Source organism: Onychomys torridus, chromosome 14 (assembly GCF_903995425.1).
Source record: "Onychomys torridus chromosome 14, mOncTor1.1, whole genome shotgun sequence".
Lineage (NCBI taxonomy): Eukaryota > Metazoa > Chordata > Mammalia > Rodentia > Cricetidae > Onychomys > Onychomys torridus.
Window position 1 is genome coordinate 80,127,632 of NC_050456.1, and position 25,322 is coordinate 80,152,953.

Below are 25,322 nucleotides of genomic sequence, written 5' to 3' on the forward strand. Positions count from 1 at the left end.
GCCGGGGCGGAGCGTGCCGCCGCAGACGTCAGGGGACCCGCCGCGCGAGGCCGCGGTCCGGCGCTCTGCCCGTGGGCTCGGCCGGGGCTGCCGCCAGCGTGCGGGCCGCGCCGGGCATGTCCTAGGCGGCGGCCCCGCCCAGCGCTCGGCCGGGCGGGCGGAGGGCCGGGCTGGGTCGGGCCGCGACCAGGCGGGCGAGCCGCGGGTCTGGCGGGAGCACAGGTAAGATGCAGGAGGGGCCGCGCCGGCCCTGCTCTCGCGGCCGCTGGGCCTCCAGCACCGCACCTGCGCGCCTCAGGGCCACACCGGAGCGGGGCGGGCCTGGACAAAGGCGGCGGCGAGGAGGGCGCCGGGCGAGGGCGCCTGGCACACCTGGCCCGGCCAGTGCCCTCCGCCGCCGATGCTGTCCAGGTCTGTGCGCGCCCGAGAGGTGCCGCCTGGCACCGGCGACAAGGCCTGGCCCCGCGCATGGCTACGCGGCCTGCCGAGCGGGTAGACCTGGGCGCCGGGTCCCCGCCCGGGCACGGCCAGCGCTGATTCAGGAGACAACGCCGCTCCCTCCCCCTCTGGGCCTGGCGCGCCCGCCCGCCTCCCGGCCTCCTCCCGGCTGCTCGGTCCCCCTCCTTCCCGGTCCCTCCCTCCGTCTTCCTTCTCTTCTCTCCTTTTCCTTTAGCCGCCACCGTCTCCCTGCTTACCCTGCTTCCTCTGGGCCTGTCGGCGGCCGGGAGGGGACCTCGTTCTGCCTGCGCCTTTCAGCCGCTGTGCTGCCCCCTGCCTCCTGCTTCTCAGCATCCGCATCGCCACCTCCTCCTTCACCTTCGGGTGGTGGCTCTTCTGGCTGGCGCGGCTGAAGGGACAAGTTTAGGGTGTTTATTATTCTTCCTCCTAGCAACGGTGGCCGGGCTAGCCCAGCCCCAAACCTCTTCCAGCAGGCCCTGGCTCCGAAGCCTTTCCAAGTTGGACTGGTGGTGGCAATGGTTCACCCCATGACCAGGGTCTGGGGTTTGTCCTTCCCTCCTTTGATGGAGTCCGCGTGCCTGCTGTCCACAGTGAGATGGCAGCAGGTGATGTCAGAGTGGGAGACATCCAGGCTGGGTGGGGCTGGGAGCCTCAGTGACCCTCTGGGGGCTCCCTCGACAGCCCTGACACCTTCACTGGTAGGACTGGGTCTTTCTGGGAGTTAGGGCTGTGGAGACACCGTGGGGTCTATGTCCCGGGGGCTGCAGGGGCATTGAAATCTTACTCCCTTAGTCCCTGCCCCTGTAGAAGCCTAGGCCCTAAGCAAAGGGGGGCGCAGCGTGGGGTAAGGGGGTGTGTTCCTGCCACCTGGAGCTGTCTTCTACTGGGACAGGTTTTTTCCATCTTCCTCCTGGTTTCTGATGGAGTGCTGTATGATGCTTGGTCACTCGGGCCTTCACAGATGGGCAGAGCCCTGTGTTCTTGCCTGCTGCTTACCCTGAAGGGAACTGAGACCTGGGTGAGCGGCCGTGTTCGGGCCTCCAGGCATGGCTACTGGACATTACAGGACAAGGATCGCTAGTGTGTATGTTCACACTTCTCAGAGAGACGAGGGAGGGCCCTGTATGGCTGTTCCTGCCTCTGGGATGGCTCCCACCTGACCAGCCCTGTGCAGGACCCAGAGTCTTTCTGCACTCCTTTGCCTCTCCTCTAAGTTCAGACTCTTGCATGCTGTGCCCTGCCCTGCCTTCACCCCTGCTCCCCCCCCCAGGGGGGGGTAGCCACCCTCCTCTACCCCACATTGCTGCCTTAACCTTTGATGGATGAATCTTCCACTTGTCTTAGTTATTCCTGCTATATCTCAGTCTCCTGACTTTCAGCTATTTCCCTGTGAGGTGTGTGTCTATGTGTGTGTCTGTGTTTTAAGGTACAAGGGTTCAAATCCAGGGCCAGGCACCCACAGGCAAGTGCTATGCCACTGAGCCACACCCCAGCCACTGTACTCATTCTTCACAGTATGAGCTAGATTGTGATGCACTGGGACTCAGGAGCTCTGGACTGCCCTCTTGAACCAGTATGCCAAGACCATACCAGTTTGGTATCAGTACCCGCACAGAGCCACTGCCCAGACCCATGCTGGGGTTCATGCTCTGCTCTTGAAGCTACTTTCCTGCGTTTGAATGAGGCTTGGGTTTTCATGTTGGACTGGGCCCTGTAGATGGAGCCAGTCCTGTGCTCCAAGGACTTCTTTCTTGCCCCAGGTTTTGCAGAGTGGCCTGCTGGGGGAAGCAGACCCTCTAGTATGTCCATGGGCCATGCTGGGTACTACCTGGGAGCTATTTCTCAAGGTTCACTTGGACATGTGGATCTGTCCTTGGGCAGAATGGCCAGAGTCACCTAGAGGATGTATGGCGGGGAGGACAAAGGGGATTCTGAGACCTTGGCCATGGGTCTTTAAAGGAGCATGTCTTTGCTGGCTTTGGGCATATCCAGGGGACCAAAGTCCAGGATGGGGAGCCCCACTGTTGGCTCTTTCCCTGCAGGGCCAGGCAGGCCTCCTCAGTGCCAAGATGAGCGTCACATCATGGTTCCTGGTGAGCAGCAGTGGTACCCGCCACCGGCTCCCACGTGAGCTCATCTTCGTGGGGCGTGATGAATGTGAGCTCATGTTGCAGGTGAGTGGGGGCTTCTTCCGTTTGGGAAGTGGTTCAGGGACATCAAAGCCAGGAAAAGACCCCTCATTACCTGGGCCACAGGTGGGCACGAGCAGGGGTGTGAGTGAATGTTAACAGACCTGGGCTTTGCTCCTTCGTGTCAGGCCTGTTTCTGACAAGAACGTTCTTAGTGCCGGGGTCCAGGAAGGGTGAGAGGGTGTCCTGTGCAGATGGAGCTGAGGGAGCATCTTAGAAGGCACTGGAGGTGGGTCATTTGTGTCCTTGTTGCTATAGGGGTAGCCTGAGGGCTGCCCTGGAGGTCTCGTTCCCAAATGTGTCCAGATGGTGGATAGTGCTGGTGACTTTTTCATGTGCCCTGACAGGACAGGTCCCCTCCCTGGGCCACCTGGGTTTCAGAGCCTGAGTTGGGTTTCTTGGGGCTTGTGCATCTAGCTTGGGAACAAAGAGTGGGATGGTGTGCTGACCTGCAAGGTCCATCCTGACTTGGGGGTACTGGACTCCCTGCAGTTCTGAACTACTCCCACCCCAGCATAGAGCATGGGGTCCTAGCTTCAAGCCTCTGGGCTCCATGTCCTGTCATGGGACTCTGAGAAGGAAATGACTGTCCTGTTGGGCTCATCTGGTCCAGCTAAGAGGTCTGCTGAGGTACAGAGCAGCTGCCTAGTGCCCCGGGAGTGTTGACCCCTAGATGGGTCTTATACTTAAGTTTCCATGTACAGCATGGCCACCCTACACACTTCTAGGGTATGTGAGGTTCCCAAGAGTGGGCTGAGCTTGAGCTGAGCACCGACAGCTGAACAGCAAGTCTTGATGCACCTGTCCAAGGCTAGCACAACCCAGCACCTTGCTGCTTTCTGAGAGCTGATGTTGGATCTGGTCCCTAGTGGTGTGATATCAAGAGGTGAGGATATAAGGGTCCTCATGCATGGGATTAAGGTCTGTCTTAGGTTTCTGTTGTTGTGATAAAAACTATGACCAAAGGCAACTTGGGGAAGACAGGATTTAGTCCACCTTACAGCTTATACTCTCACGAAAGGAAGTAACCCAGAGGCAGGAACTACTAAAGTAGGGGCAGTGGAGGAACACTGCGTACTGGCTTTGCTCCTCATGGCTTGCTCAGCCCACTTTAGTACTCAAGACCACCTGTGCAAGAGGTGCTGCTATCCACAGTGGGCGGGTCATCCCCTATCAATTAGCAACCAATAAAATGCCCCAGACTTGTATGTAGGCAATCTAGTAGAAGCATTTTCTCAATTGAGCGCACGCGCGCGCGCACACACACACACACACACACACACACACACACACCCGCATTTGACTCTACCTTGTGTCAAGTTGACAAAAAGCTAGCCAAGACAGGGTCCTTGTAAAAGATGCCTGTTACACCAAGTGGGGACCCAGCCAGAAGGTGCTGTCTGTGAAGTTGCCTGTCTTTGGCACCTTGATCATGGATACCCATCCCTTAGCACCATCAACAGAAAGTTTCTATCATTTACAGATTCCACAGTCTAAGGTATTATATCACTCCACAGGCTAGAATGAGTCTGGATAGTGTGGCTTTTCCCCAGATGATGTCTGGTGAGCTTCAACTTAACAAAACAGTCAGCTGCTCCTCCTGCTGGCAGACTCCTGGGTTCCCTGTACAACCCTCTGTCCCTTCATGACTCTGCAGCGGGAGAGGAGTTAGATCTGTCCTGCAAAGTGCTGTGTGGGTTATGCAGTTTCTACCATGCAGCATGGCCTTGTTTACATAGCACGAAAGAGTGCGGAGACTGTGGAAGGATACACAGTGACACTTATTTATTTATGGACATTGGTTTCCCGAAGCCTGAACTAGCTCTGGATGGTTCTTCATCATTTGAAAGCATAAAGACTATGGGGCAGGTGGAGCTTCAGGCTGTGCTCCCAGCCTCGTACCCACAGCTCTAGCTGCCTGGTTGCTTCCTCATGGCCTTGGCAATGCTGTCTTCCCCAGGGTCACCAGGACGGCTCCATGGAACAGGCAACACTCTGGGGCCTATGAGGGGAGCTGGAGTGGTCCTGGGGTGCTGGGGACCCAGAGCAGGCACTGCTTCCTACTTGGACCTGGCCTTACCCTTGCACCAGGTCTCCTACTCGGGGGTCACAGTACACAGAGCAGGTTTGGGGTCAGGTTCTTAGTTTCTTGGAGCTCTAACAGGACCATGCTGGGTAGCCCCTGGTCTGGTGCCTCTGCATCTCTGCCCTCCTTACCCCTGAGGAATGTGATTTTTTTGTTTGTTTGTTTGTTTTTTGTTTTTCGAGACAGGGTTTCTCTGTGTAGCTTTGCGCCTTTCCTGGAACTTGCTCTGTAGACCAGTCTGGCCTCGAACTCACAGAGATCCACCTGCCTCTGCCTCCCAAGTGCTGGGATTACAGACGTGTGCCACCACTGCCCAGCAGGGTGTCTCTCTCTTATACACAGAAGCTGAAGTTTGGGAGGTCATGCAGGTATAGATTCCTACAGAGAGGCTGAACCCCTCCGTGCACTGCAGTAGGCCTTGCCCCTGCCCTGCCCAGCTGGCCCTTGTCTAGGCCACCCCTTCCTCTCGCCCTCTCAGCCACCTGGTGGCCAGAGGAGTCCATCTCGTTTGTGCCCTCCCTGACCCAGTTCTGGGACCTCTCAAGTAGCTGAGGCTTGTCATCATCTGTCCCCTCTATCTCCATCTCTCCCACCATTGCCCCCTGTTCCCTTACCCTGCACTGGGAGCCTCCAACGTTCTCCCGCCCCACCCTACACCATCCCTTACTCTTCAGGGTCTGATTCTCCGTCCACCTTCCCATTCGTGCTCTCCATGTCTCCCTGTCACCGCCATTGCCCCCCAGCCAGCTCCTGTTCACTTCAGCTCTTGGAGAGTCTCCCTCCCTGTGTGTCCTGTCTGGTGTCCGCTCATTCACCATTGGCCAGCCACAGCAATACGCCCTGCTTCAATCCCTATGTGGGGAGAAATGTGAGAAGATGCTCCTGTGGGTGGGGTTGGAGGGGCTAGGACTGGCCAGACACATCAGCGTGAGTGAAGAGCAGTGAGGAGAGAGGGGTCACAGGGTTGTGTAGGAAGGATCTCTGTATAAGGAGTTGCCAGGTCCACTGAGGACAGAGGGGCAGCTAGGGGAGTCAGGCAGCCTCAGCAGGGCTATAGCTGTTAAGAGGCTATGGATGAAGTGTGGCAGAGGGGCCAGAGGAATCTTGTTTTGTGTCCTGAGGGCAGAGCCATCAACAGTAGCCACATGCCATCAATAGGCTGTTCTCTCCAGGGCCTGCTGTTTGTTCAGCACGGTATTCCCAGAGCAGACCTGCCTGGCCCAAAGCCAGCACCCATTCACGACATGCTGTGTCATGCAAATGTGAACACATACATACACATGTGTATATATATGAGGTGTCTGCAGGTAGGTTTTTTTTTTTTATGTGTTATGTATGATATATGTGTGTATGTGTATATGCTGTTAGCTGATGGAGAGCTGGCTTCTGCCTCCACCTAGTCTGTTCTTTGGCTGTCCTTGGTTATGTGTGACACCCTAACCCAGAAAGCACATCCCAGAGCCAAGCAGCCTCAGAGGCCTTGTGCACATAGCAAGTTCAGCCAGCTGCTGTGGGCACCTATAGCTCTGCTATGGTTGTACTGGAGATGAGCTGGCAGGAAGGCATGCCCAGAGGTCTGGGTGTGGCCACTGCTTGGGTCAGCACAGCCAGGACAGGGCTCTTCCCATGGAGGGTGCCAGGCATGAACTTTGTAAACCTATCATTTTAACATTTTAAGTAAGCCCAGGCCATTAGCCTTTCCTTGGGTGTGTGTTTGGTGTTCTTCTGGCCACTTTGAATGCCTGTGATTGTCCACTCTCTGAGGCCACCCCAAGTGCTGGCCCAGAGCTGCATCTCCTGGCTGGGCTGGCTTCCAGCTTCTGAGCATGTGGGTGTGGCTAGGTGAACTTTACTACTGGCCCTAGGTGTTGGTGATGGAAGATTTCTGGTTGGGGGTGGCAAAGAGGCAGCTACATTCCTACCCTCTCTGAGAGGACTTGTCAGGAGGGACAGTCCTAGGAGTTGGTGGGCTTCCAAACCTACCATGAGTGGGGGCTCATGGGAATCCTGTGTCAAATCAGAGGTTTTGGAACTAGGTCAGGCTAGAGTAATATTGTAGGAGGAGAAAGGGTGGACGCAGGGGAGGAAGGTCCTGGGTGGATGACATCATGAGGGCTGGAACCCAGGCCAGGTGGGGATGTGATGTGACTAGAGCCCATCTAGCCTGGCAGGGAAAGGGGAATGTGAAGCGGCCTCCAGGGCTTTGGGGCTCTGGATATGTGAGTTCAGGGTCTCAGGAAGTTACTCAGTACTGGGCGAGGACTGTCAGGCCAAAATGGGGAGAGACCATGTTTTGGATGTAAACTGAAATGTGCTGAATGTAGAGGCCAGCAGAGTCTACCCCTAGGAATGGCCAGGGGCATGCTGGGTGGGCATTCCTAGAAGGATCCTGGAGGGTAGAAAGGGCTGAAGTGTCTGAGGCTGTCCAGAGTGAAGGAGGTCATCAGGTTCAGGGTATGGGAAGCTTCAGCAAGAAGCTCTCCAGCCTGGAAGGGTCAGCCTGAAGTGCTTCAGGACAGTCAAAGCTACCTTCCTATCCACCTCAGTCTGCAGAGCCTAGGGCTATCTTGGACCACACCTGCATCCCTGCCCTTTCTGGATGTTGGCCCTGAGTCTGAGCTTCCCTGAAGCAACTGGTCTCTCTTGCCCCAAAAGCATTTGTGTCTGCTAGGGACTAAGAGGTGCTGGCCTGTGCACAGGGCTAGGTACAGGCTAAGGTTCTGGTGAGAAGGCGAAATATTATCTGGCCTAGCCCTTGACCTGTGCCATCCAGGGCCAGAGAAAGAAGGAGGCATCTGCAGGTGCAGCTATAGACAGGGATTTGGACCAGACCAAGATGTCCCTTGGGGATAAAGCTGACCATCTCAAAGTTGACAACACACTCTGTCAGAGACCTGTAGCTTTGAGAACAGGTGAGCTGGACCAGGAACAGGCCTGGGGAAATCACAGGGTAATATTGAGCAGGTGGAATCTTAACTTGTATGTCCCTAGCAGGAATATGGTCTATGCTGAAGGAGGTAACTAAAGGATGACACCCCCCCCCCCGACACTGCCCTCCCCATTATATCATCCTTGTATCCCACTCACTTCCAGAAAGGACTGAGGATCCTGACAGGATGAAGTGTGACCCTTTCTCCCCCCACCTCCACCCCGCCCCCGAACCTGCTTCACCACAGCCCATCATGGACAAGCCAGCCACCTTGGGGCTGCAAAGTGCTTATTCCTCAGGCGTCAGGGGCTCTGCTAAGAGCGACCTGGAACCCACTCGCCTCAGTCCTGTCCTGTCTTTAGAACCTCCCCTAGTATCTCCTCTGAGGCTGGAAATCAAGTCTCCTCTGGCAAGCTGGATGGCTAGCAGTAGAGGTGGGCTGGGCCAGAGCCCATGTCAATCCTCTCCCTAGACTCTGCTGGAGGGGTGCTCATCCTGAGTGGATTAATTAGTGTTGGGGGCAGGGCAGGGTGATGGTACCTGGAAAGAAGAGGGCCTGGGTTATAGTGATGGGCAGCTTGAGAGGCCCTGAGTAAGCAGCTGGAGGGGCCTGACTTATGAGCGGAGAACCCATACCCTGATACATCCTCTGTCATCTGTGGGGTTCTCTTGTACCAAAGGCTCTCACCAGTGTGCTCTGGAGGTGGACCTGGGTCATAGATGCTTCATCTGAGCTCAGTGGCTTCCCTGAGTTGACCGATTCTTTCGTCCTGTCCTGTCTTAGGCTGAGCTCCTCAGGGCAGGGAAGGGGGCCAGCCAGACACCACCACTGCTGCTAGCAGTGTAGGTCACATATGGTATGGGGATGGAGGTAAGCACTGGTGCTGGGTGCTGAGACAGTCAGCCTCGCAGACTGGGTGACGTGGACCCACACTGACAGTGCCTAAGCAAGTAGCATGACCCCGTTCCCGTCTACATCCTGGGGGTAGAATCTGGGGCTCAGCCATGTGAAGAGCTGGGGGACTAACTTGGGAAGGGTCCTGGACAGGTTGGTGGTCAGGGATGGTAAGGCCAACTTGGAGTAGAAGCGCCACGTGTATATTGAAGTTAGTGCCACAAGCCCTGCTGGAGTGGGTGGTGGCAGCTGGATGGGGAACCACGAGACAAGTGAGCACCACTGGAGCTGTGTGTGCCCATCATCCAGGTTTTGTATGCTCCTGTGGGCTGGCCTCCCCTGCCTGCCCTTGGGAGGGAACAGCCTGTTTCAGATAACCAGAGGGTTCCCATGCCCTCCCACACTGACCTAGGAGCCAGTGCTTTGCACAGGGTGCTGGGGAGGATGCTCATGGAAGGAGGGGCTGGAGTGGCAGAGGACGGAGTGGCCCTGGTGTCTTGCACAGCCCTCTGCCTTGCTGTGGCAGCTGGGTGGTTTTGACTGCATACTGTGGGGGACTCAGGAGCTTTGAGGTCCATGGGTGTTAGTATTATAATAGGCATTGACTGCATGGGATGGGGCACCTGAGGACCACTGTCTGTTCCCTCCAGTCCCGTAGTGTGGACAAGCAGCATGCCGTCATCAACTACGACCAGGACCGTGATGAGCACTGGGTGAAGGACCTGGGTAGTCTCAATGGGGTGAGTGTACTGGGCTCTTGCTTGGGCCCACCCCAGCCCTAATCATACCCACCTCTGGCTCCTTCCACTCCAGGGACCTGTCCAGAGCCCCTGTTCATCAGCTATACAGTCCAGAGCTCTGTTGAACTAGGGAAGTACAAAGCTAGGAAATGAGCCCCCCCCCAGTCCAGCCTGAAAAGGGAGTGTGTGTCATTTTCTCTTGTTCGTTGAATGTGACTAGGGAAGGAAGGAGGAGTTGGGCGAGAGGAGCTGGACATGGGGTACAAGGACAGGGATGGCCTCTCTGGGACTTCGTGTGTTTGTCCTATGTAGACATGTCACTCTACATTTGTTAGACATGGTCCATCCCAGAACACTGTTTTAATCAGAAAACAGACCCTGACCTATTCTGCTTGTACAGTCCTGAGCAGGTGTCCCACAGCCACCCCAGTGTGCCTTGCCTACACAGTGTGAACCCGGGACCAAGGCTGGACATCACCTTCCACTCCCCTCCTCCCTGGTCCACCCTTCAGATAATGCAGTCCTTCCTACAGGGGCTTTGTGACAAGTAGGCCTTCCCTGCCACCCACTGGGCTTTGGAGGCTCCCTGGGTTATCTGGCCCGGTCCCAATCGGGATTCCACCTGGGCCCTGGAGGCTCTGCTACCTGAAAGGTCTGCTCAACTGCTCCTAGGACAGTGAGCCAGGGATGCAGGAAGGCAAGGAGGGTCTACATAGGCCTCCTCTCCCTTTCTTCCTTAGACATTTGTGAATGATGTGCGCATCCCAGACCAGAAGTACATCACACTGAAGCTCAATGATGTCATCCGCTTTGGCTATGATATCCTTCTCTGCTTCGCTTCCTCAGGACCAAGGCCCCCACAGTTGCTCTGCTGACTTAAAGCAGATTAAGGGATTTCTTAATCACCGCTGAGGCTCTCAGGCCTAGAGGTTACCTGAGGCTGGACTTCCTCTGCTGGTGGGGCATTCTGTAAGACTCTAGCTCCTGCTGCCTGTCCCCTAGCCTCAGCCTGCTTGTCTGCATGGTCAGCTTGAGGTCACAGAGGGCTGAGGAACAGGCTGGCACTCTTTGGGACCCAGAGTCCTGTTGGACCTTGGGTTGTAAAGCCTGGACATTCTGTGCTCTTGAGTATAGTGGGGGCATGATTGGTGCTCCCCGAGAAGGAACCCTTTTCCCACCTCCAGGAGTATTTGAGTCCACCTACTCACCGCTGACTACAGTGCTGGCCTCCATGCTCCAACCACAGGCTCTTCCTGCTCCTCCTGTTCTGTGTTCTCCTTAACTTGTAGCTACATTCCAACATGTACGTGCTGGAGCGTGTGCAGCACCGTGTTCCTGAGGAGGCGCTCAAGGTTAGTGTCAAACAGGCCCAAGGGCTAGGAAAGCCCCACTTTGCACAGCTGGCTGTGAGGGCTCAGCCCCATAACCTGCCATTCTCTGCTCCTGCTTTGGTCTGTCCCCCAGACACATTCCCCAGGCTCCTGAGCCACCCTCTGCAGGCTGCAGGTGCCGTGAATCAGTGCTGCTTGGCCTGTCCTGCTGGATGGCCCGGTCCAGCAGGTGAGAAGTAGTCATTACCCTCAGGCTTATATAGCAACAGATGGTAGGGACAGCTGAGGAGGGGACGTGAAGGTGGGGCTGAGTGGTTGGCCTACTGGAACAGATGGGCCTTTTTGAGCCCTACAAGATATGGCCTTGGACCTTGTAAGTCAGGTAGGGAATGGGACAGAGTCTTGGCTCAGGAGATAGCCCAGCATGCTGAGCTGGGAAGCAAAGGAGGGGGTAAATGGAGGCCACTGGTATGTCCTCTGGGTTGGTATCTTTGAGACTGCTAAGGTCACATTGGTTGGAGTCTCATCCAGGGAGTTAGGATCCTGGGGGCTGTGGCAGGCCAGTGTTTTCCTGTTTGTATGGGTCATGGGTCTGGTGTGAACTGTGTCAGTGGTCTGTCTTTACCCAGTTTTCCAAATGAATTTTTAAAGTTCAGGGCCATGTAGCTAGGCCCCTGAGTGGCTTACCTTCCCAAGGGCCTGTTTCAGGTGGGGCCCCGGAGGATGGTAGTCTCTAAGACTCTGCTCTTGTGATCCTTGCTTGCTTTCTCCCTTCTATAGAAGTGAACTATAGTTCTCTCACTAGCTCTGAGAACTAGAGGTTTCTCCATAGGCCTAGGCCCTCAGCTGCCCACCAGATGGACTAGTCTTTAGGTTCTTTCTGTTCTTTGTGGAGGAGAGGCAGGGATGCCTGGGTTGTTTCAAAAGGCTGGAACACTACCCCTCACCCTGTGTGCTTGTCCACAGCATGAGAAGTACACCAGCCAGCTGCAGGTGAGTGTCAAGGCCTCTGCACCCAAGAGGGGTGAGGTACTGCCAGAGCACACACCCTACTGTGAGTCCTCACAACCGAGACCAGAGAAAGGGGACCGAAGACATGGAGCAGGTAGGCCATGGGTGTGGGGACTGGGGTGGATGGGGAAGGGCAAAATTACAGAGCACCCCAAGGCCTGTCTGTTTCCATTTCCTGGCTCCCATTGCCCCTCTGTATACTGTCTTCCCCTGTTTTACCCCATCCCCCTGTCTCATGTGACTCCTTTCCCCAGCTTGCACTCCCATTTACAGTACAGCTCAGTAGTCCAGGCCCAGGCCTGCTTACCCTTGGGCTTATCTTGTGTATCAACACACACTTACCCAGGCATGCCCACTTTTCTCAGGTCCTGGGAGCCTCTGATCATCAGATGGCCAGCCTGTGGTCTGCAGCAGGACAGAGGCAGGCAGGTCTAAATTGCTCAAAGTCAGGATTCTGGGCCTGATTCTGCAGATTACATGGCCACTGGGGCGAGGGTGGGTAGGTGAGTGCAAGGTAAGGACTGGCTCATACATTTAGGGAGCTAGTGCAAAGGTGGACAGTTGTATGTGAGTCTAGGTGGGCACAGGGGATAGCATAGCAGAGTAACAGGTGAAAGTCCTATCTGGGTATGCAGCGGTGGGCTGCACAAGCTCTAGGTGGAAGAAGGTGTTTCCAGGAAACCAAGGTTCATGTTCTTCTGTATCAGGAAGGTCAATTGCCCCAGTCTTGACCAATATCTGCTGTGCTCTGTGGGTCAGCCCATGTACCCACATGTGGTGTCTTGAACTGCTGGCATGTGGCTGGGATGCAGGTGTTCCCTGAGCAGTGAGCCATCTGCCTCTGAAGCCTGACCTGTGTTTGTCTTTGGGAAGACTGCTGGGAACTGGGCAGGTTTCCAGAAAGTCATCTGACCTGCTCAGAGCACCTGTCAGTGTCCAGGTTGTGAGTCATAGCTGTGACAGTGGCTTGGAGCTGTCCCTGAGGTTACAGCAGGTGCAGCCAGCTGGGCAAGTAAGTTTCTCAGTCTGCAAAGCAGACTCAGCACTTTGGGAGACCCAAGATAGGCTTGGAGCCAACAGCTTAGAGAGTGCTACTCACTCAGTGACAGTCACATGCTGCCTCAAGGGCTCGTGCGTTCAGCTCTGGGCAAAGAATGAGGTCCTTAGGCCAGTGGTCAGGGCAACAGCAGGAGAGGGGAGTGGATGGTGGAATAAGATAGTGTGTGTGAGCTGGGCGGTGGTGGTGTACGCCTTTAATCCCAGCACTCGGGAGGCAGAGCCAGGCAGATCTCTGTGAGTTCGAGGCCAGCCTGGGCTACAGAGTGAGTTCCAGGACAGGTTCTAAAACTACACAGAGAAACCCTGTCTCAAAAAAAAAAAAAAAAAAAAAAAAAAAAATCAGTGTATATGGTATACCACAGGGGAATGACATAATGAAACTCATCGTTTGTTTAAGGAATATATGGTAATTTTGTAAAGAGTAGAGTCCCTCGGGGAGAAGGAGACATGTACACAATACCAAGGGATAGCCTCCATTCTACAGGGACACTTGTTGACTGGCAGGTAACCCAGCCTTCAGACCCTCTTGTTGCCTGCTGGTGTGAGCAGCTGGGCCAGTAACCAAGGTTCTGATGGACCCAGCAGAAATGGAAAGGGCGTATGGGGGACAGGGCTGTTTGTACATCAGAGTCAGAGCCAACACCCTGCCCTGGGGCACTGGACTCTGCTCTAGTCCAAATAGGAGCTGAAAACCTAGATTCATGGGAGGTAAAGTGTTAACTTCTAGACAGGGATCCAAGCGTTAAGATAAACTCACCAAACTGTCACATTGTCCACTCAGACTGTGGTGGCCCTCAGCCCCAGGACCATCCATTATGGCAGAACCATTTCTAGAATCTTAGAAGAGGCTGAATCGTGTTTGTGGACTTTTGTTGCCCTGTATACTGTAAGGCAGAGGGTGCTCCTCCTTGCCCCAGGGTTCTGTGTCCTAGGGTAAGCCTTTCTTCATCACTATCCGAGAGAAGCCAGGCAGGCCTAGTGGTCATCTTTGCCCACAGATGTGGAAACGGGCCCAGAGTAGTCAACAGCTGGCCAGGGACTTGAGGAGCTTCAGGTCCCAGCTGGGAGGTGAGACTAGGTCCTGGTCCACAGACTGGCCCTGTTCCAGATCATCATGTTGGAGGCCATAGCAACCTGAGTTCCGAACTCTCCCTCCAGAGGCAGTAACCTACCGCACACCCCTGTATGGGCAACCCTCTTGGTGGGGTGAGGATGACAGTGCCCCACCACCTGAAGACCGGCACCAGGAGGAGCCCTACCCAGGTGAGTCTCAGTGACCAGGCTATGATGGGGATGGAGGGCAGCTTTTGAAAGGCGTGGCCTGAGAACCCCTCCCTACAGAGCGTCCCAAGAACCTGGCCCAGCAAGATGGTGAACTAGACAGCTGCCGTGCTCCTGCTGAGCCACCAGACTACTCATTCAGACGTGAGCCCAGCTACTTCGAGATCCCCACGAAGGAAGCCCCACAGCCACCACGGCTCCCTGAGGTGCCAACACAGGAAGTGCCCACAAAAGACCAGGAGGCCAGTGGTGGTGGGACGGCCCCTGTGGTACAGAGCCACGCCTCCTTCACCATTGAGTTTGATGACTGTAGCCCTGGCAAGGTGAAGATCAAAGACCACATCACCAAGTTCTCGCTGCGCCAGCGGCGCCCCCCTGGCAAGGAGGCCACACCTGTGGAGATGGTCTCAGCCGAAACCAAGGTGGCCGACTGGCTGGTGCAGAATGATCCAAGCCTGCTGCGCCGGGATGGCCCAGGGGATGACCGTCAGAGCACCAAAAGTGATCTTCCTATCCACACGCGTACTCTGAAGGGTAAGTACCTACTGGCACCTGAGCAACTTCTTTTTTTTTTTAAGACAGAGTTTCTCTGTGTATGTAGCTTTGGCTGTCCTGGAACTCGCTCTGTGACCAGGCTGGCCTCAAACTCAGAGATCTGCCTGTCTCTGCCTCCCAAGTTCTGGGATTAAAGGCATGTGCCACCACTGCCTGGCTAGGCAAGTTCTTAAGCTAGCATGTGGTCCATGTCTGCCTATCCCTACACATTTACCATATCAGTGAGGGCCCAGGTGGTTTAGCTGAGTTTTCTTTTCCAGTGAATTGGCCAAGCACCATCTGCCTGGTCTTGGTGGCAGTGTCTAGTGTCTTCTACGTCACTGAGCCACATGTGCTAGGTCCCCAGTGGTACAGAATTTCCTTCCACTTCAGAGCCAGTGTGGATCCATTCCCCGTGGGCATGATATAGTGAGGCTCCCTGACACTGCTCACTGTGTGCTGATGCACATGGGTTCCCTCAGGCCACAAGCATGAGGATGGCACACAGAGCGACTCAGAGGACCCCTTGGCCAAGGCTGCTTCGGTGTCTGGAGCCCCAACAGAAGCTGGTGGGGAGCAGGTGCGGCTGCAGAGGCAGATCAAAAGGGACCCCCAAGAGTTGCTGCACAACCAGCAGGCCTTTGTCATCGAATTCTTTGATGAGGATACACCCCGCAAGAAACGGTCACAGTCCTTTACACACATGCCACCTGTAGACCCCAAGGCTGACAAGCGCCGGGGCCCGGGGCCTGCTGACAGAGAGCGCCCTGGTGTCATGGTCCGTGCAGCAGGGAGCAGCTCAGGACCCCAGAGGGCCAGCTCACTCAAGAGAGAGAAGACTGAGGAGCGGCTGGGCAACACTTCCCCCATCCCCCGTGCCTCCACACGCCCCTTTGGCAGTGTGGGGCGCCGCTCCCGCCTGGCCCAGGACTTCATGGCCCAGTGTATGCGGGACAGCTCCCCAGCCACCAGACCTGTCCCTGAGAAGACCCCTCCAGTACTGCCTGCCCCCTTGACACCCCGTGGGGCCAGCCCTGTGACCCCCTCAACCACTCCACCGCCTCCCACTGACCCCCAGCTGACCAAGGCTCGTAGGCAGGAGGAGGATGACAGCCTTAGTGACGCAGGCACATACACTATCGAGACAGAGGCTCAAGACAGAGAGGTCGAGGAGGCTCGGAAGATGATCGACCAGGTATGGTATATGGCCACAGGCCCTCATGGGGGCTGCGGGCAGGAAGGGGCTCCAGGGCTGTGGTCATGTTGGGGAAACAGCTGTTTGCCTCCTGCTATCAAGTCGTGTCTAGTCCAGCTGGGCAAGAGGACGCGGAGGAGGGAGGGCCCCCTGGCTCTGCCTCCTACCTTGTCAGAGTAGGGCTTGTTTCCCACCCACCATGCCCAGCTGAATAGTTGGGGCCACACCTGGGTGGGAGTAGAGAGGCCACACCAGGCACCTCTGACCCTTAGTACTGTCTCCTTTTGGCAGGTTTTTGGGGTATTTGAGTCCCCTGAACTCTCTAGGGCATCCTCAGCTACCTTCCGCCCAGTCATCAGAGGTGACAAAGATGAATCCAGTGATGGAGGTGTGGCCCAGCGGATGGCTTTGCTGCAAGAGTTTGCTTCCCGAGCACCAGGCGCGGCCCCCCAGATGGAGCAGCAGGTATGAGGCTGGGCAGCCATCCCAAGAGGAGTCACGGCAGAAAAGGCCATGGCTGCAGACCTGGGACTGGGGTCACACAGGCCCTCCTGGCTGCTCTTGGAGGGGGTATTGCCTGTGGCAAGTACAGCGTGGGTGGGTCTCTTCTAGACCCCGGCCTCTGTTCTGGGCTTGTCCCTCTCTTGCAGTGGGTATATTTTCTTGCCCTTCTCTCTGCAGAGTCTCTTGGTCCCAGGCTCCCCTGGAGGTCAGAAGTGGGTTTCCCGATGGGCTAGCCTGGCTGACAGCTACTCAGATGCTGGCGTGGCAGGTATGTAAGCCCAGAGTTGCTGTAAGGGTTGGGGGCCGTACCAAGATGGCCTCAGATCCTGACCGTAGACAGTTTGCCTCAGCCTGTGCCTGGAAGAGGGTTGGGGCTCTGTGTGCATGTAGGACCGGCAGGTCTGTGGCCATTCTAACTGCATTGGCCTTTGCTTTGCAGAGGACGGTCCTGGGCGAAGAACTGGGGAGCCTGAGGGGGCCTTGCCTGTGCGCACGCGGCGACTGCTCCCTCAGCTGCCCAGTGATAGGGCTGACAGCCCTGCAGGCCTTGAAGCTGCCAGGCGGAGTGGCCCAGGGCCACCAGAGCTGGGCAGTGAGCAGGCTAGTCACCTTATAAGCCAGGAAGATCTGGACCCTGATAGCCTCAGTGATGCCAGTGGATCAGATGGCGGCCGTGGCCCAGAACCAGGCCCAGAACAACAGGAGGAGCTAGCATGGGCCAGGGGTTGGCGCTCACCAAGAGCCCCTGGGGAGCTGGCCCCCACCTCTTTCTTCATTGGTGATCAGAATGGAGGGGCCACCTTCCCCAAGAAATCATCTGTGCCTCCTGGAGAGGTGGATGGCCCAGGACGGGTGGTCCAGACCAGCCCTTCAGCAAGGGATGGCCTCTACGTCAGTGCCAATGGGAGAATGGTGATCCAACTACGAGGTGGTGGGTCCCCAGAGCCTGACACGGCTCCACCCAAGGAGGCCCTGGCCTTTGCCCGGCAAGAGAGCTTCACCAAGGAGCCAAGCAGTGGCCCCCCAGCACCCGGAAAGCTCCCTCACATTTCTAGTCACCCACTCCTACAAGACTTGGCTGCGGCGCGGGCCTCTCGCATGGACTTCCACACACAGGACACCCACCTGATCCTGAAGGAGACTGAGACGGCCCTGGCAGCCCTGGAGGCCCGACTGCGCTCCAAGTCTGCAGATGAATGTGAGGGGGGCAGCACCCCCAGGCCTCCAGAGGACTCCCTATCTGGGGATTCAGATGTGGACACAGCCAGCACCATTAGCTTGCTCAGTGGCAAGAATGGACCCAGCCCAACAACCCCCCAGACTCCAGGGCCACAGAAGGAGAGCCTGCTGTCTCCACCAGCAGTACCAGACCCAGGGGGTGCTACCCAGGGCAGTGCCCGAGATCGACTGTCAGAGAAACAGCACCGCCCACCAGGCCCTGCAGACTTGGGCCATGGAGAGCCATCAAGGCGCCTGGCTATGCGGCGTAGCCATGGGTCTCGAGGATCCCTGGACTGGCCTGAAGAGGAGCGAGGCTCTGGCCTTGCCCATGTCCCCAATTCTAACCATGAGACCCCTGAGGCCACTGGGACAGGTCGACAAGGGCCCCGCAGGAAACCAGTGGCTCCTCCACCCTCCCCAGCTGCCAGGGAGGAGCAAAGTCGCAGTTCCACCACCGCTCAGAAGGTGCAGCAGGCATTGACCCGCTCCAACAGCCTGTCCACCCCGAGGCCCACCAGGGCCTCCCGACTCAGGCGGGCCCGTTTGGGGGATGCCTCAGACACCGAGGCTGTGGATGCTGAACGAGGGACCACAGCCAACCCTGAGCCAGCAAATCGACCAGCCCCTGAGCAGGCCAAGAAACTGACACGCTTGGACATCCTGGCCATGCCCCGGAAGCGAGCAGGCTCCTTCACAGGACCCAGCGATTCTGAGACAGCCCCGGCCCGCACTGGCTTCTCCGGCCGCAGTGCTGAGCTCTACAGCACCAGTCGTAAGCCCACGATAGCCGAGGCCCGTGCTGCTGCCAGGAAGGCTGCTGCCACTGCTGCCAACGCGGGGCCCCGCCAGCCCTTCAGCAGGGCCCGCCCGGGCAGTGCCAGATACTCTTCCAGTGAGTGTGGGGTGATGGGTAGTGGGATGGTGGGTGGGCAGGATGGCCAGCAGCAGCTGAGCCCCTGGGTAAATGTGTTGTACACCTGCACATACATCTACACTGGCCAGATGTGCCCATGGCTCTTGTGGGGCAGAAGACCTTCCCCAGGGCACCTCCCATCACCCCAGGGGTCTCAGTGCCTGGACCTTGAAGTTGGCACAGCCACTCTTGGTATCCCGAGGCTAGCACTTCTAATGACTGTAGGGGCCCAAGCTGCCCACCTGGGAACCTGAGGAGGGCTCTCCCAAAGTTCTCTGTTCCCTGTCCCCTGTGCTGCTGTGGCTGTGAATCCCAGGGAGGGGTATCTATCTAAGGGGAGCCTTTCTGACACCCTTGAATGACCACAGAGCCGCTGGCCTGAGAGGGTTGTGTCAGTCCACATGCACAGTGGCCTCTGCCCCGTCCCCTGAGCTGTGTGTGTACAATAAGGAGGAACAGACTGTTGCAAATGCTGAAGCTGGGCCCATTCCTGGAATAGCTGGGCCTTGTCAGTATAGCCTCTGTCCCACCCAACCCAGGGAGCTGTGCCATGCCCCAGTGGGTTGAGTGGATTGGTTTGAGCCAAGGTGCCACAGCCCCACCCCTTGGCCTTGCTATTCCTGGCTGACTCCACTTACCCCCTCCCAGCATCTTCTCATAGACCCCTGCCTGCTGGGCCCACTGGGAAGGGACACTGTGGCTGCCTCGATTGAGGCCTTTATTTGGCAGAAACTGCTGTCCCTAACCTGCCAACACTGCTTAGCATGCAGGCCCCATCCATCCGTTTGCTATCAAAGCTGCTTGGGGCTCAAAACAGCCCTAAGCCAAGGAGTCCATGATCCTACCCAGGCAGCCATTCCTGAGGATGTGAGTCTGATGAAGGTTATGGGGACCTGGCATGGGCTGGCAGTGGCCTGACCTCACCCACCTGTGTGATCCAGCTGTGCAGTACCATAGCTGGTCCTTGTGTGTGGCTCACCTCATTTTCTGCCCAGCACCCTTTCCTGGTGCCCAAGGAGCAGCTCCCCTCTCACCAGGCACAGGCATCTACTACGCTGACCCTCCCATCCCCCTGGATGTTGCACTGGCCCCGGAGTGACCAGTCCCTGGCTCTGCATGTCCTCTGGGCTGGTGGTGCTTCTGCTGGGGGGCTTCTGGGGACAACTGTGATGCATCTTGTCCTTCAGCACAGGGCTCTCATTCTGAGGGACCCTGGGGCTACCAACGCACTGAGTGTTCTCTGTTCTGTTCTCGCTTCTGAAACCAACCCACTCACTCAAGGCACACGGCGGCGGCAGCAGGGTTCGGATTACACGTCCACCTCCGAGGAGGAGTATGGGTCCCACCACAGCTCCCCTAAACACACACGCTCCCATGCCTCAACAGCCACACAGACCCCAAGGGCCAGCAGCTCTGCCCGGGCTCGTTCCCAGGCCCCCGGCCCCCGGGACACAGATGATGATGAGGAAGAGCCTGACCCTTACGGCTTCATTGTACAGACAGCAGAGATCGCAGAGATTGCTAGGTGAGTGATCAGGCCATTGATTCTTCCCCTTGGCTGAGACCTAGGCTGGGCTCCTGACCCAAGGTGTGGAAATTGTTTGGTGGGTAGATGAGTATGTGGCTGGGTAATGGATAAATGAGCATAAATGGGTTGATAAGCCGGGCGGTGGTGGAGCACGCCTTTAATCCCAGCACTCGGGAGGCAGAGGCAGGTGGATCTTTGTGAATTCGAGGCCAGCCTGGTCTACAAAGTGAGTTCCAGGAAAGGTGCAAAGCTACACAGAGAAACCCTGTCTCGAAAAACCAAAAAAAAAAAAAAAAAAACAAAACCCAAAAACAAAAACAAAAACAAAACGGGTTGATATAAGTGAATGGATGAGTGAATGAGTGGGTTGGATGGATGAATTGGTCCCTAGGTGATGGCTCAGTAGGTAAGTAGATGTTTGGATAGATGGATGAGTTGGTGGATGGGTGAATGTTTGTCTAAGAGGGTAGGGAACTCTGAGTTCAAGTAGCTAGTGTGACCACAGTTTTTATTCTAAATAAACTTACATGGTCTTCTCTGGGTGTGTTCTGGGGAGGGTGTGCAGGGATGAATCTAGTTGAGCTATGGCCAATGCCCCTGGTGGCCAGACCCTGAAAGGTAGAGGACATCCGGGGCTTTGTTGAAGATGCTGAACTTGAGAGCTTTTGAGGCACTGAGAAGGTGACCAGAAGCAGATGGCGCTCAGGAGAGTGGCCCGTGTTGGGGTAGGGGACACAGTTACTGGAATGAGGTCATCTAGGGACAGGGTGAGAGGTGGGTTGAAGAAGAGAGACCTCCTGAGAAGCAGGTTTGGACTGTAGGGGATGCGTGGCCTTTGGGTGAGAAGCCAAGGGACGGGCTCCTGGGGTCTCTCTCAGCCTAGTGTAAGGAGGAACAAGAAGAGACATGGCCCTGGGGTTTCTCAAGCTCTAGCATGCCAGCCTCCTGGGCCCAGGAGACGGGTACCGTGCACCTCTGTACAGAAAGGGCCTCCGAGTGGCCCCACTGGAGAAAGAGGCGGAGGAGCCCTTGGAAGTTTGGTGTCGTCCAGAGTCAGAGGGGCCTGCTTCTATATCTCCTGATTTCAGAACCATGGGACCAATGGCAGGCCTAGGTAGCCCAGTCGGGGGGCCATGAGGGACCTTCTGGAGAGGGACAAGTGGCCCTGGGTCAGCTGGTACCAGATCTCTGGCAAGGGTGCAGGTCCTAGGTAGACCCCTGAGGATAGCCATAGGGTAACCCGAGTCTGGTGGTCAGGGTTCAAGTGGATGGACTGTGGTGGTAATGAGCCCCAAGAACCTTTAAGGCAGGAGACAGGCTGTGGGACCTCCCTAAAATGGGGTTCAGCCATGTGCTCCGGAGCTTGGGCAGACCCAACCAGGGCCTCATGGCAACAAACTCAGGGAATTGCTGCTGTCTCCTTGGTCCTCTGTCTTCTGGCTGCCCTCACTGGAACCTCACTGGGACAAGCCCAGGACCCTTGTCAGCATAGAGATAGATATGTGTTCCCCCATGGTGTAAATCAGAACTTAGTTCTCAACCATATTGGAAGAGCCACAAGGTCCCTCTACCCAACTCTAACCCTTGAAATCAGGAGCCCCATATGGTAGCTATGTGGTCTCCATCCACCGCCTCCATTTCCCTGCTTGCCAAGGTGGCACCCACACATTCTGTGGCTGAGTTGTATCCATGCTGGGAGGGCCCAGCAGCCACTGTGTCTAGGTTTAGTGTGCAGGGAGAAGAGACAGTCTAGAGGATTCCTACTCACTCTTCTTACTAGACCCTTCCCCAGGCCCAGCTCTGACAGGCCACATACCCCAGCCCAGGCCTTTACCCAGCATTGCCTCAGACAGTGGAGTTGTGCTTCCCTAATTCAGTGTGCATGGGGGGTTTGTGGGTCCCCACCACCCAAGAGGACCTCTAGCAGAGCTCATTTTTTCCTGTTGGCCACAGGCTAAGCCAGACACTAGTAAAGGATGTGGCCATTCTGGCCAGGGAGATTCATGATGTGGCGGGAGATGGGGATTCATTGGGCTCACCAGGACCCACTCGCAGCCCATCTCTTGGGAATATGCCCAGCACCCCTGCCTCGACCATCTCAGCCCGTGAAGAGGTGAGTCCCCAACTTCTCAGGTGCACACACTGGGGAGGGTGTTCATCCTCCAGGATAGAGGTCTCACCTTGTGTTTCTTAATTTGAGGGCTCTCTACAAAGTCCCTGAGAGTTTGTGGTGTGTGAACTTGTCCTCAAGCTTAGCTTTCTACTTCAAGGGAGTGGGTGTTAGGAGGGATCTTGAGCAGATGGAGCTTGGGGCTTGTTTTATCCCTTGTCCATTTGGAGCCTTGGAGGGCTCTCTCCACCCCCGATAGCTGTCCGCATCAGGCAAGCCAATGGTGCCTGGCTTTGTTTTCTGCAGCTGGTACAGCGCATTCCAGAGGCTAGCCTCAACTTCCAGAAGGTGCCACCTGGCTCCATGAATTCTCACAACTTGGATCAGAACATGAACGACAGCCGTGAGGATGCCCTGGCCAATAAGACAAGGCCTCGGAACCGTGAGGAGGCACGGTTCCCCCCTCACCCCCCACTGTGTAGCTGCGGGTCGGGGAATGCCTTGGACAGTGTGTCTGGGTTGTAAGATGGAGGCCAGCTAGTGGGGTAGTGGTGGTGGTGGTGGTGTAAGGGCTGCAAGCATACTAATTCCCAGGTCCTTCCAGGTGATCTTTGATAATCTGATGCTAAACCCAGTGTCCCAGCTGTCACATGCCATTCGTGAAAACACAGAGCATCTTGCTGAGAAGATGAAGTAAGTAGGCAGTCCCTGGGTACAGGGCCAACAGGGTTACATGTGCTGGGCCTAACATCAGTCTCCGAATGTGCAGCCTGATAGGCCGTGTGTGGGTAGCAAGCTCCTGCATGCCTACACTGCTCCCTGAGGTTGGGCCTTCCTCCTCTGTCCAGCCCTCATCTTGATCCCAGCCACCTCTGCCTGAGTTGTTCTTAGCTGGGGCATCAGGTAGCTAGTCAAGTTCCTGCTCTGGGCTTAGTTTCCCTCTCAACTCCAACAAGGGATGGCATCAGCTTCACTATGGCAAGAGAGAGGTCTGCGAAGGTCCCATTCCATGTCTCTGTCACTGTCCTTGTCCCTGCTCCCCTCCCAGGATCCTCTTCCAGAATACAGGCCGGGCATGGGAGGACCTAGAGGCCAGGATCAATGCTGAGAATGAAGTGCCCATCCTGAAGACATCCAACAAGGTCAGAGACAGAAGGACCCATCCTTGGGCCTGGCTCCCCACCCCGTGGGCCTGGCTCCCCACCCCGTCCGTGGGCCTGGCTGAGCTGGTCTGGACCATAACCTCAGTCTTGCTCTCTGTCCTCCCCAGGAAATCAGCTCCATCCTGAAAGAACTAAGACGGGTTCAGAAGCAGCTGGAAGGTGGGTGTGGCCCCGGCCTAGGGCGGGCAAAGGCAGCCTTACAGGCTTATAGCCAGGTTCTCAACTGGCCTGACTCTTGGTTCTCTTCCAGTCATCAATGCCATTGTGGACCCTAGTGTTAACTTCGACCTGCTCATGGGAAACAGAGCTCCTGCAGGGTCCACTCAGCCAGGGCTTGGGAAAGCCCGGCCAGCAGCTCAGAGCTCAACTTCACCTGCCTCGGTGGACACCTTGCTGCCAGCCCTGCCCCTCAGGAGCTTCCCACAACGGGCAAACTGCGGGCCCCCTGGCCTCCCAGAGCCTGCCTTTCTTCCTGATGCTGAGAGGTTCCTGATCTAATCTGTGGATGGGCAAGGCCAGCCTTCTCATGCGTGTGTCCTGTGCCTGCCTGTGCATCATCCCACAGCCCACCTGCCTGGCTGCAGGCGGTTCTCTGTGAAAACCCCATATGTGCCATAACCCCATGGACGGGTGCCTCCCAGGTCCCTCCTCAGCCAGCACCCCAACCACTTCATCCAGCCCATGGCTGCCCCCACCTTCACAGGCCTCCTAGCCGAGCCCCTGGGGTACCCACTGCCAAGGGCCGCCGTTGAGACCCCATATTCACCTCCTCTCCATCACTGTTGTTTTTGTCCCTAGCTGTAAAGGAAAGAGTATTTTGCCCCATTGCAGGACTCCACCAGGCCTGACTTAGGTGCAGCTCCAGCCCAAGAGGCCCTGTATCATCTCTGTGTGCTCTTAGGCCAGTCAGAGAAAGGGGCTGACCCTGGAGCCAGTCAGTGCCAAACACAGAAGCTGGATGGGTTGGCGTGTCCCCCAACTGTCTAGGAAGGGGGCTGCTTGCTTTGTGGCTCCTGTCTGATCCATGGCTGCAGCTGCTGCAGAGTCCAGCAGCCTGGGCAGATGAGTGGCGGCTCATGGAGGTGTTTGGGGCAGGAACCCCATGGCTCTAAGCCTTTGGTGCCAACACAACTGCCAAACCCACAGAGTTTGGGTACTGTCCCAGCAGGTCCTCCTGAGTGGATTCTTCCCTACTAGGGACCTTGGGCTTCCTTATAGTGGGACCGGATGTAGCTGGGTGGGCTAGCAGCCCCTTTGGTTGTGGTGAGTGCTTTACCAGTGTGGCAGAAAAAGAGATTTGGAAGCTCCTGGCTTTGTGATCTAAACCATATACCCCTGCCGTCCCAGATGCTGTGGGCACAAAGTGGTAACTGCAGCAGGCCTCTGTGGCCTGATCCTTTGTGGGGGCCTGGCAGGGACAGGCCCACTACTGGTTATGCTTTCTCAGGATTTGTTTGGCTGGGGCCTGCTAGGTGAGCAGAGTGTGGCTGCCCTGCTGCTGCCTCTGCTGATGTTTCTGGAGGCACTAAGCCAAAGAGCCCGTTGGCTGGAATGGGATGGGGAGCGTCCCATATCAACCAGGCTGGCGTGGGTATACTCTATGCCCTGCCTGATGTGTGTGTGGGTGTTGCTCCTGAACAGGACCTATCTGCAGGGGCTGAGGTAGCTGCGGCGGGAGACCCGGAGCCCTCAGGGGTGGCATGGGTCTCCCTGTTTACACTTAGATGATAGAGATTCATGCACGGGTCCTGTGTGCCTCTGCCCAGCCCACCTGATGTTTACGTGTGTATGTAGAGCCTGCCGTTTGTCTGGAGGAGGTGCCAGCCCAGCCTGTTGGCTGCTCCCCCTGCATGTCCCACACATTGCCCACAGCCTGCACCCCATAGTAAATGGATGTCCTTCTGCAGAGTCCATGCCTCCCACCCCTGGTCATCACTGTACAATCTTTTTTTTTTTTTTTTTAATGCACAAATCGGTGTTCCTCCTCACATTTAGCTCCTTCGTCCCTCCAGCCTTCGACCTGGCATTGGTATCCTACTTGCCTGGCTTCTTGAAGGTATCTGTGTACATTGTTCTCAGGTGGTCTTGTGGATGTCTTTCAGAAAATGGTTATTTTATATGATTTGTCATGGAATTTGTTCTAATAAATCATTCTTCCACGTGGCAGCACACCA

General features: G+C 56.4%; 1 protein-coding gene across 2 annotated transcripts; it reads left to right on the forward strand.

Annotated features, from left to right (window-relative positions):
* Nucleotides 1–25,322, forward strand: Cep170b (centrosomal protein 170B). Of its 2 annotated transcripts, none has more exons than XM_036205801.1 (19): nucleotides 1–222; nucleotides 2,502–2,633; nucleotides 9,209–9,298; nucleotides 10,039–10,117; nucleotides 10,592–10,650; nucleotides 11,596–11,734; nucleotides 13,858–13,962; nucleotides 14,041–14,514; nucleotides 14,997–15,709; nucleotides 16,001–16,174; nucleotides 16,391–16,481; nucleotides 16,653–18,326; nucleotides 19,629–19,872; nucleotides 21,829–21,988; nucleotides 22,292–22,435; nucleotides 22,590–22,678; nucleotides 23,034–23,127; nucleotides 23,256–23,307; nucleotides 23,399–25,322. In XM_036205801.1, the coding sequence occupies exons 2-19, from the start codon at nucleotides 2,529–2,531 to the stop codon at nucleotides 23,644–23,646; spliced, it is 4,734 nt and encodes a 1,577-aa protein (XP_036061694.1). In that variant the 5' UTR covers nucleotides 1–222; nucleotides 2,502–2,528; the 3' UTR covers nucleotides 23,647–25,322. The 2 variants fall into 2 exon arrangements, with proteins under 2 accessions (XP_036061694.1, XP_036061695.1); XM_036205802.1 differs by having other exon boundaries at nucleotides 19,734–19,872.

Excerpts from the sequence above, each read along its gene's own strand:
- Cep170b (XM_036205801.1), top strand. The coding sequence starts at position 2,529 with ATGAGCGTCACATCATGGTTCCTGGTGAGCAGCAGTGGTACCCGCCAC. Across the intron at positions 18,327-19,628 it reads CAGTGCCAGATACTCTTCCA|GCACACGGCGGCGGCAGCAG; the intron begins GTGAGTGTGGGG and ends CACTCACTCAAG. Across the intron at positions 21,989-22,291 it reads CCATCTCAGCCCGTGAAGAG|CTGGTACAGCGCATTCCAGA; the intron begins GTGAGTCCCCAA and ends TGTTTTCTGCAG.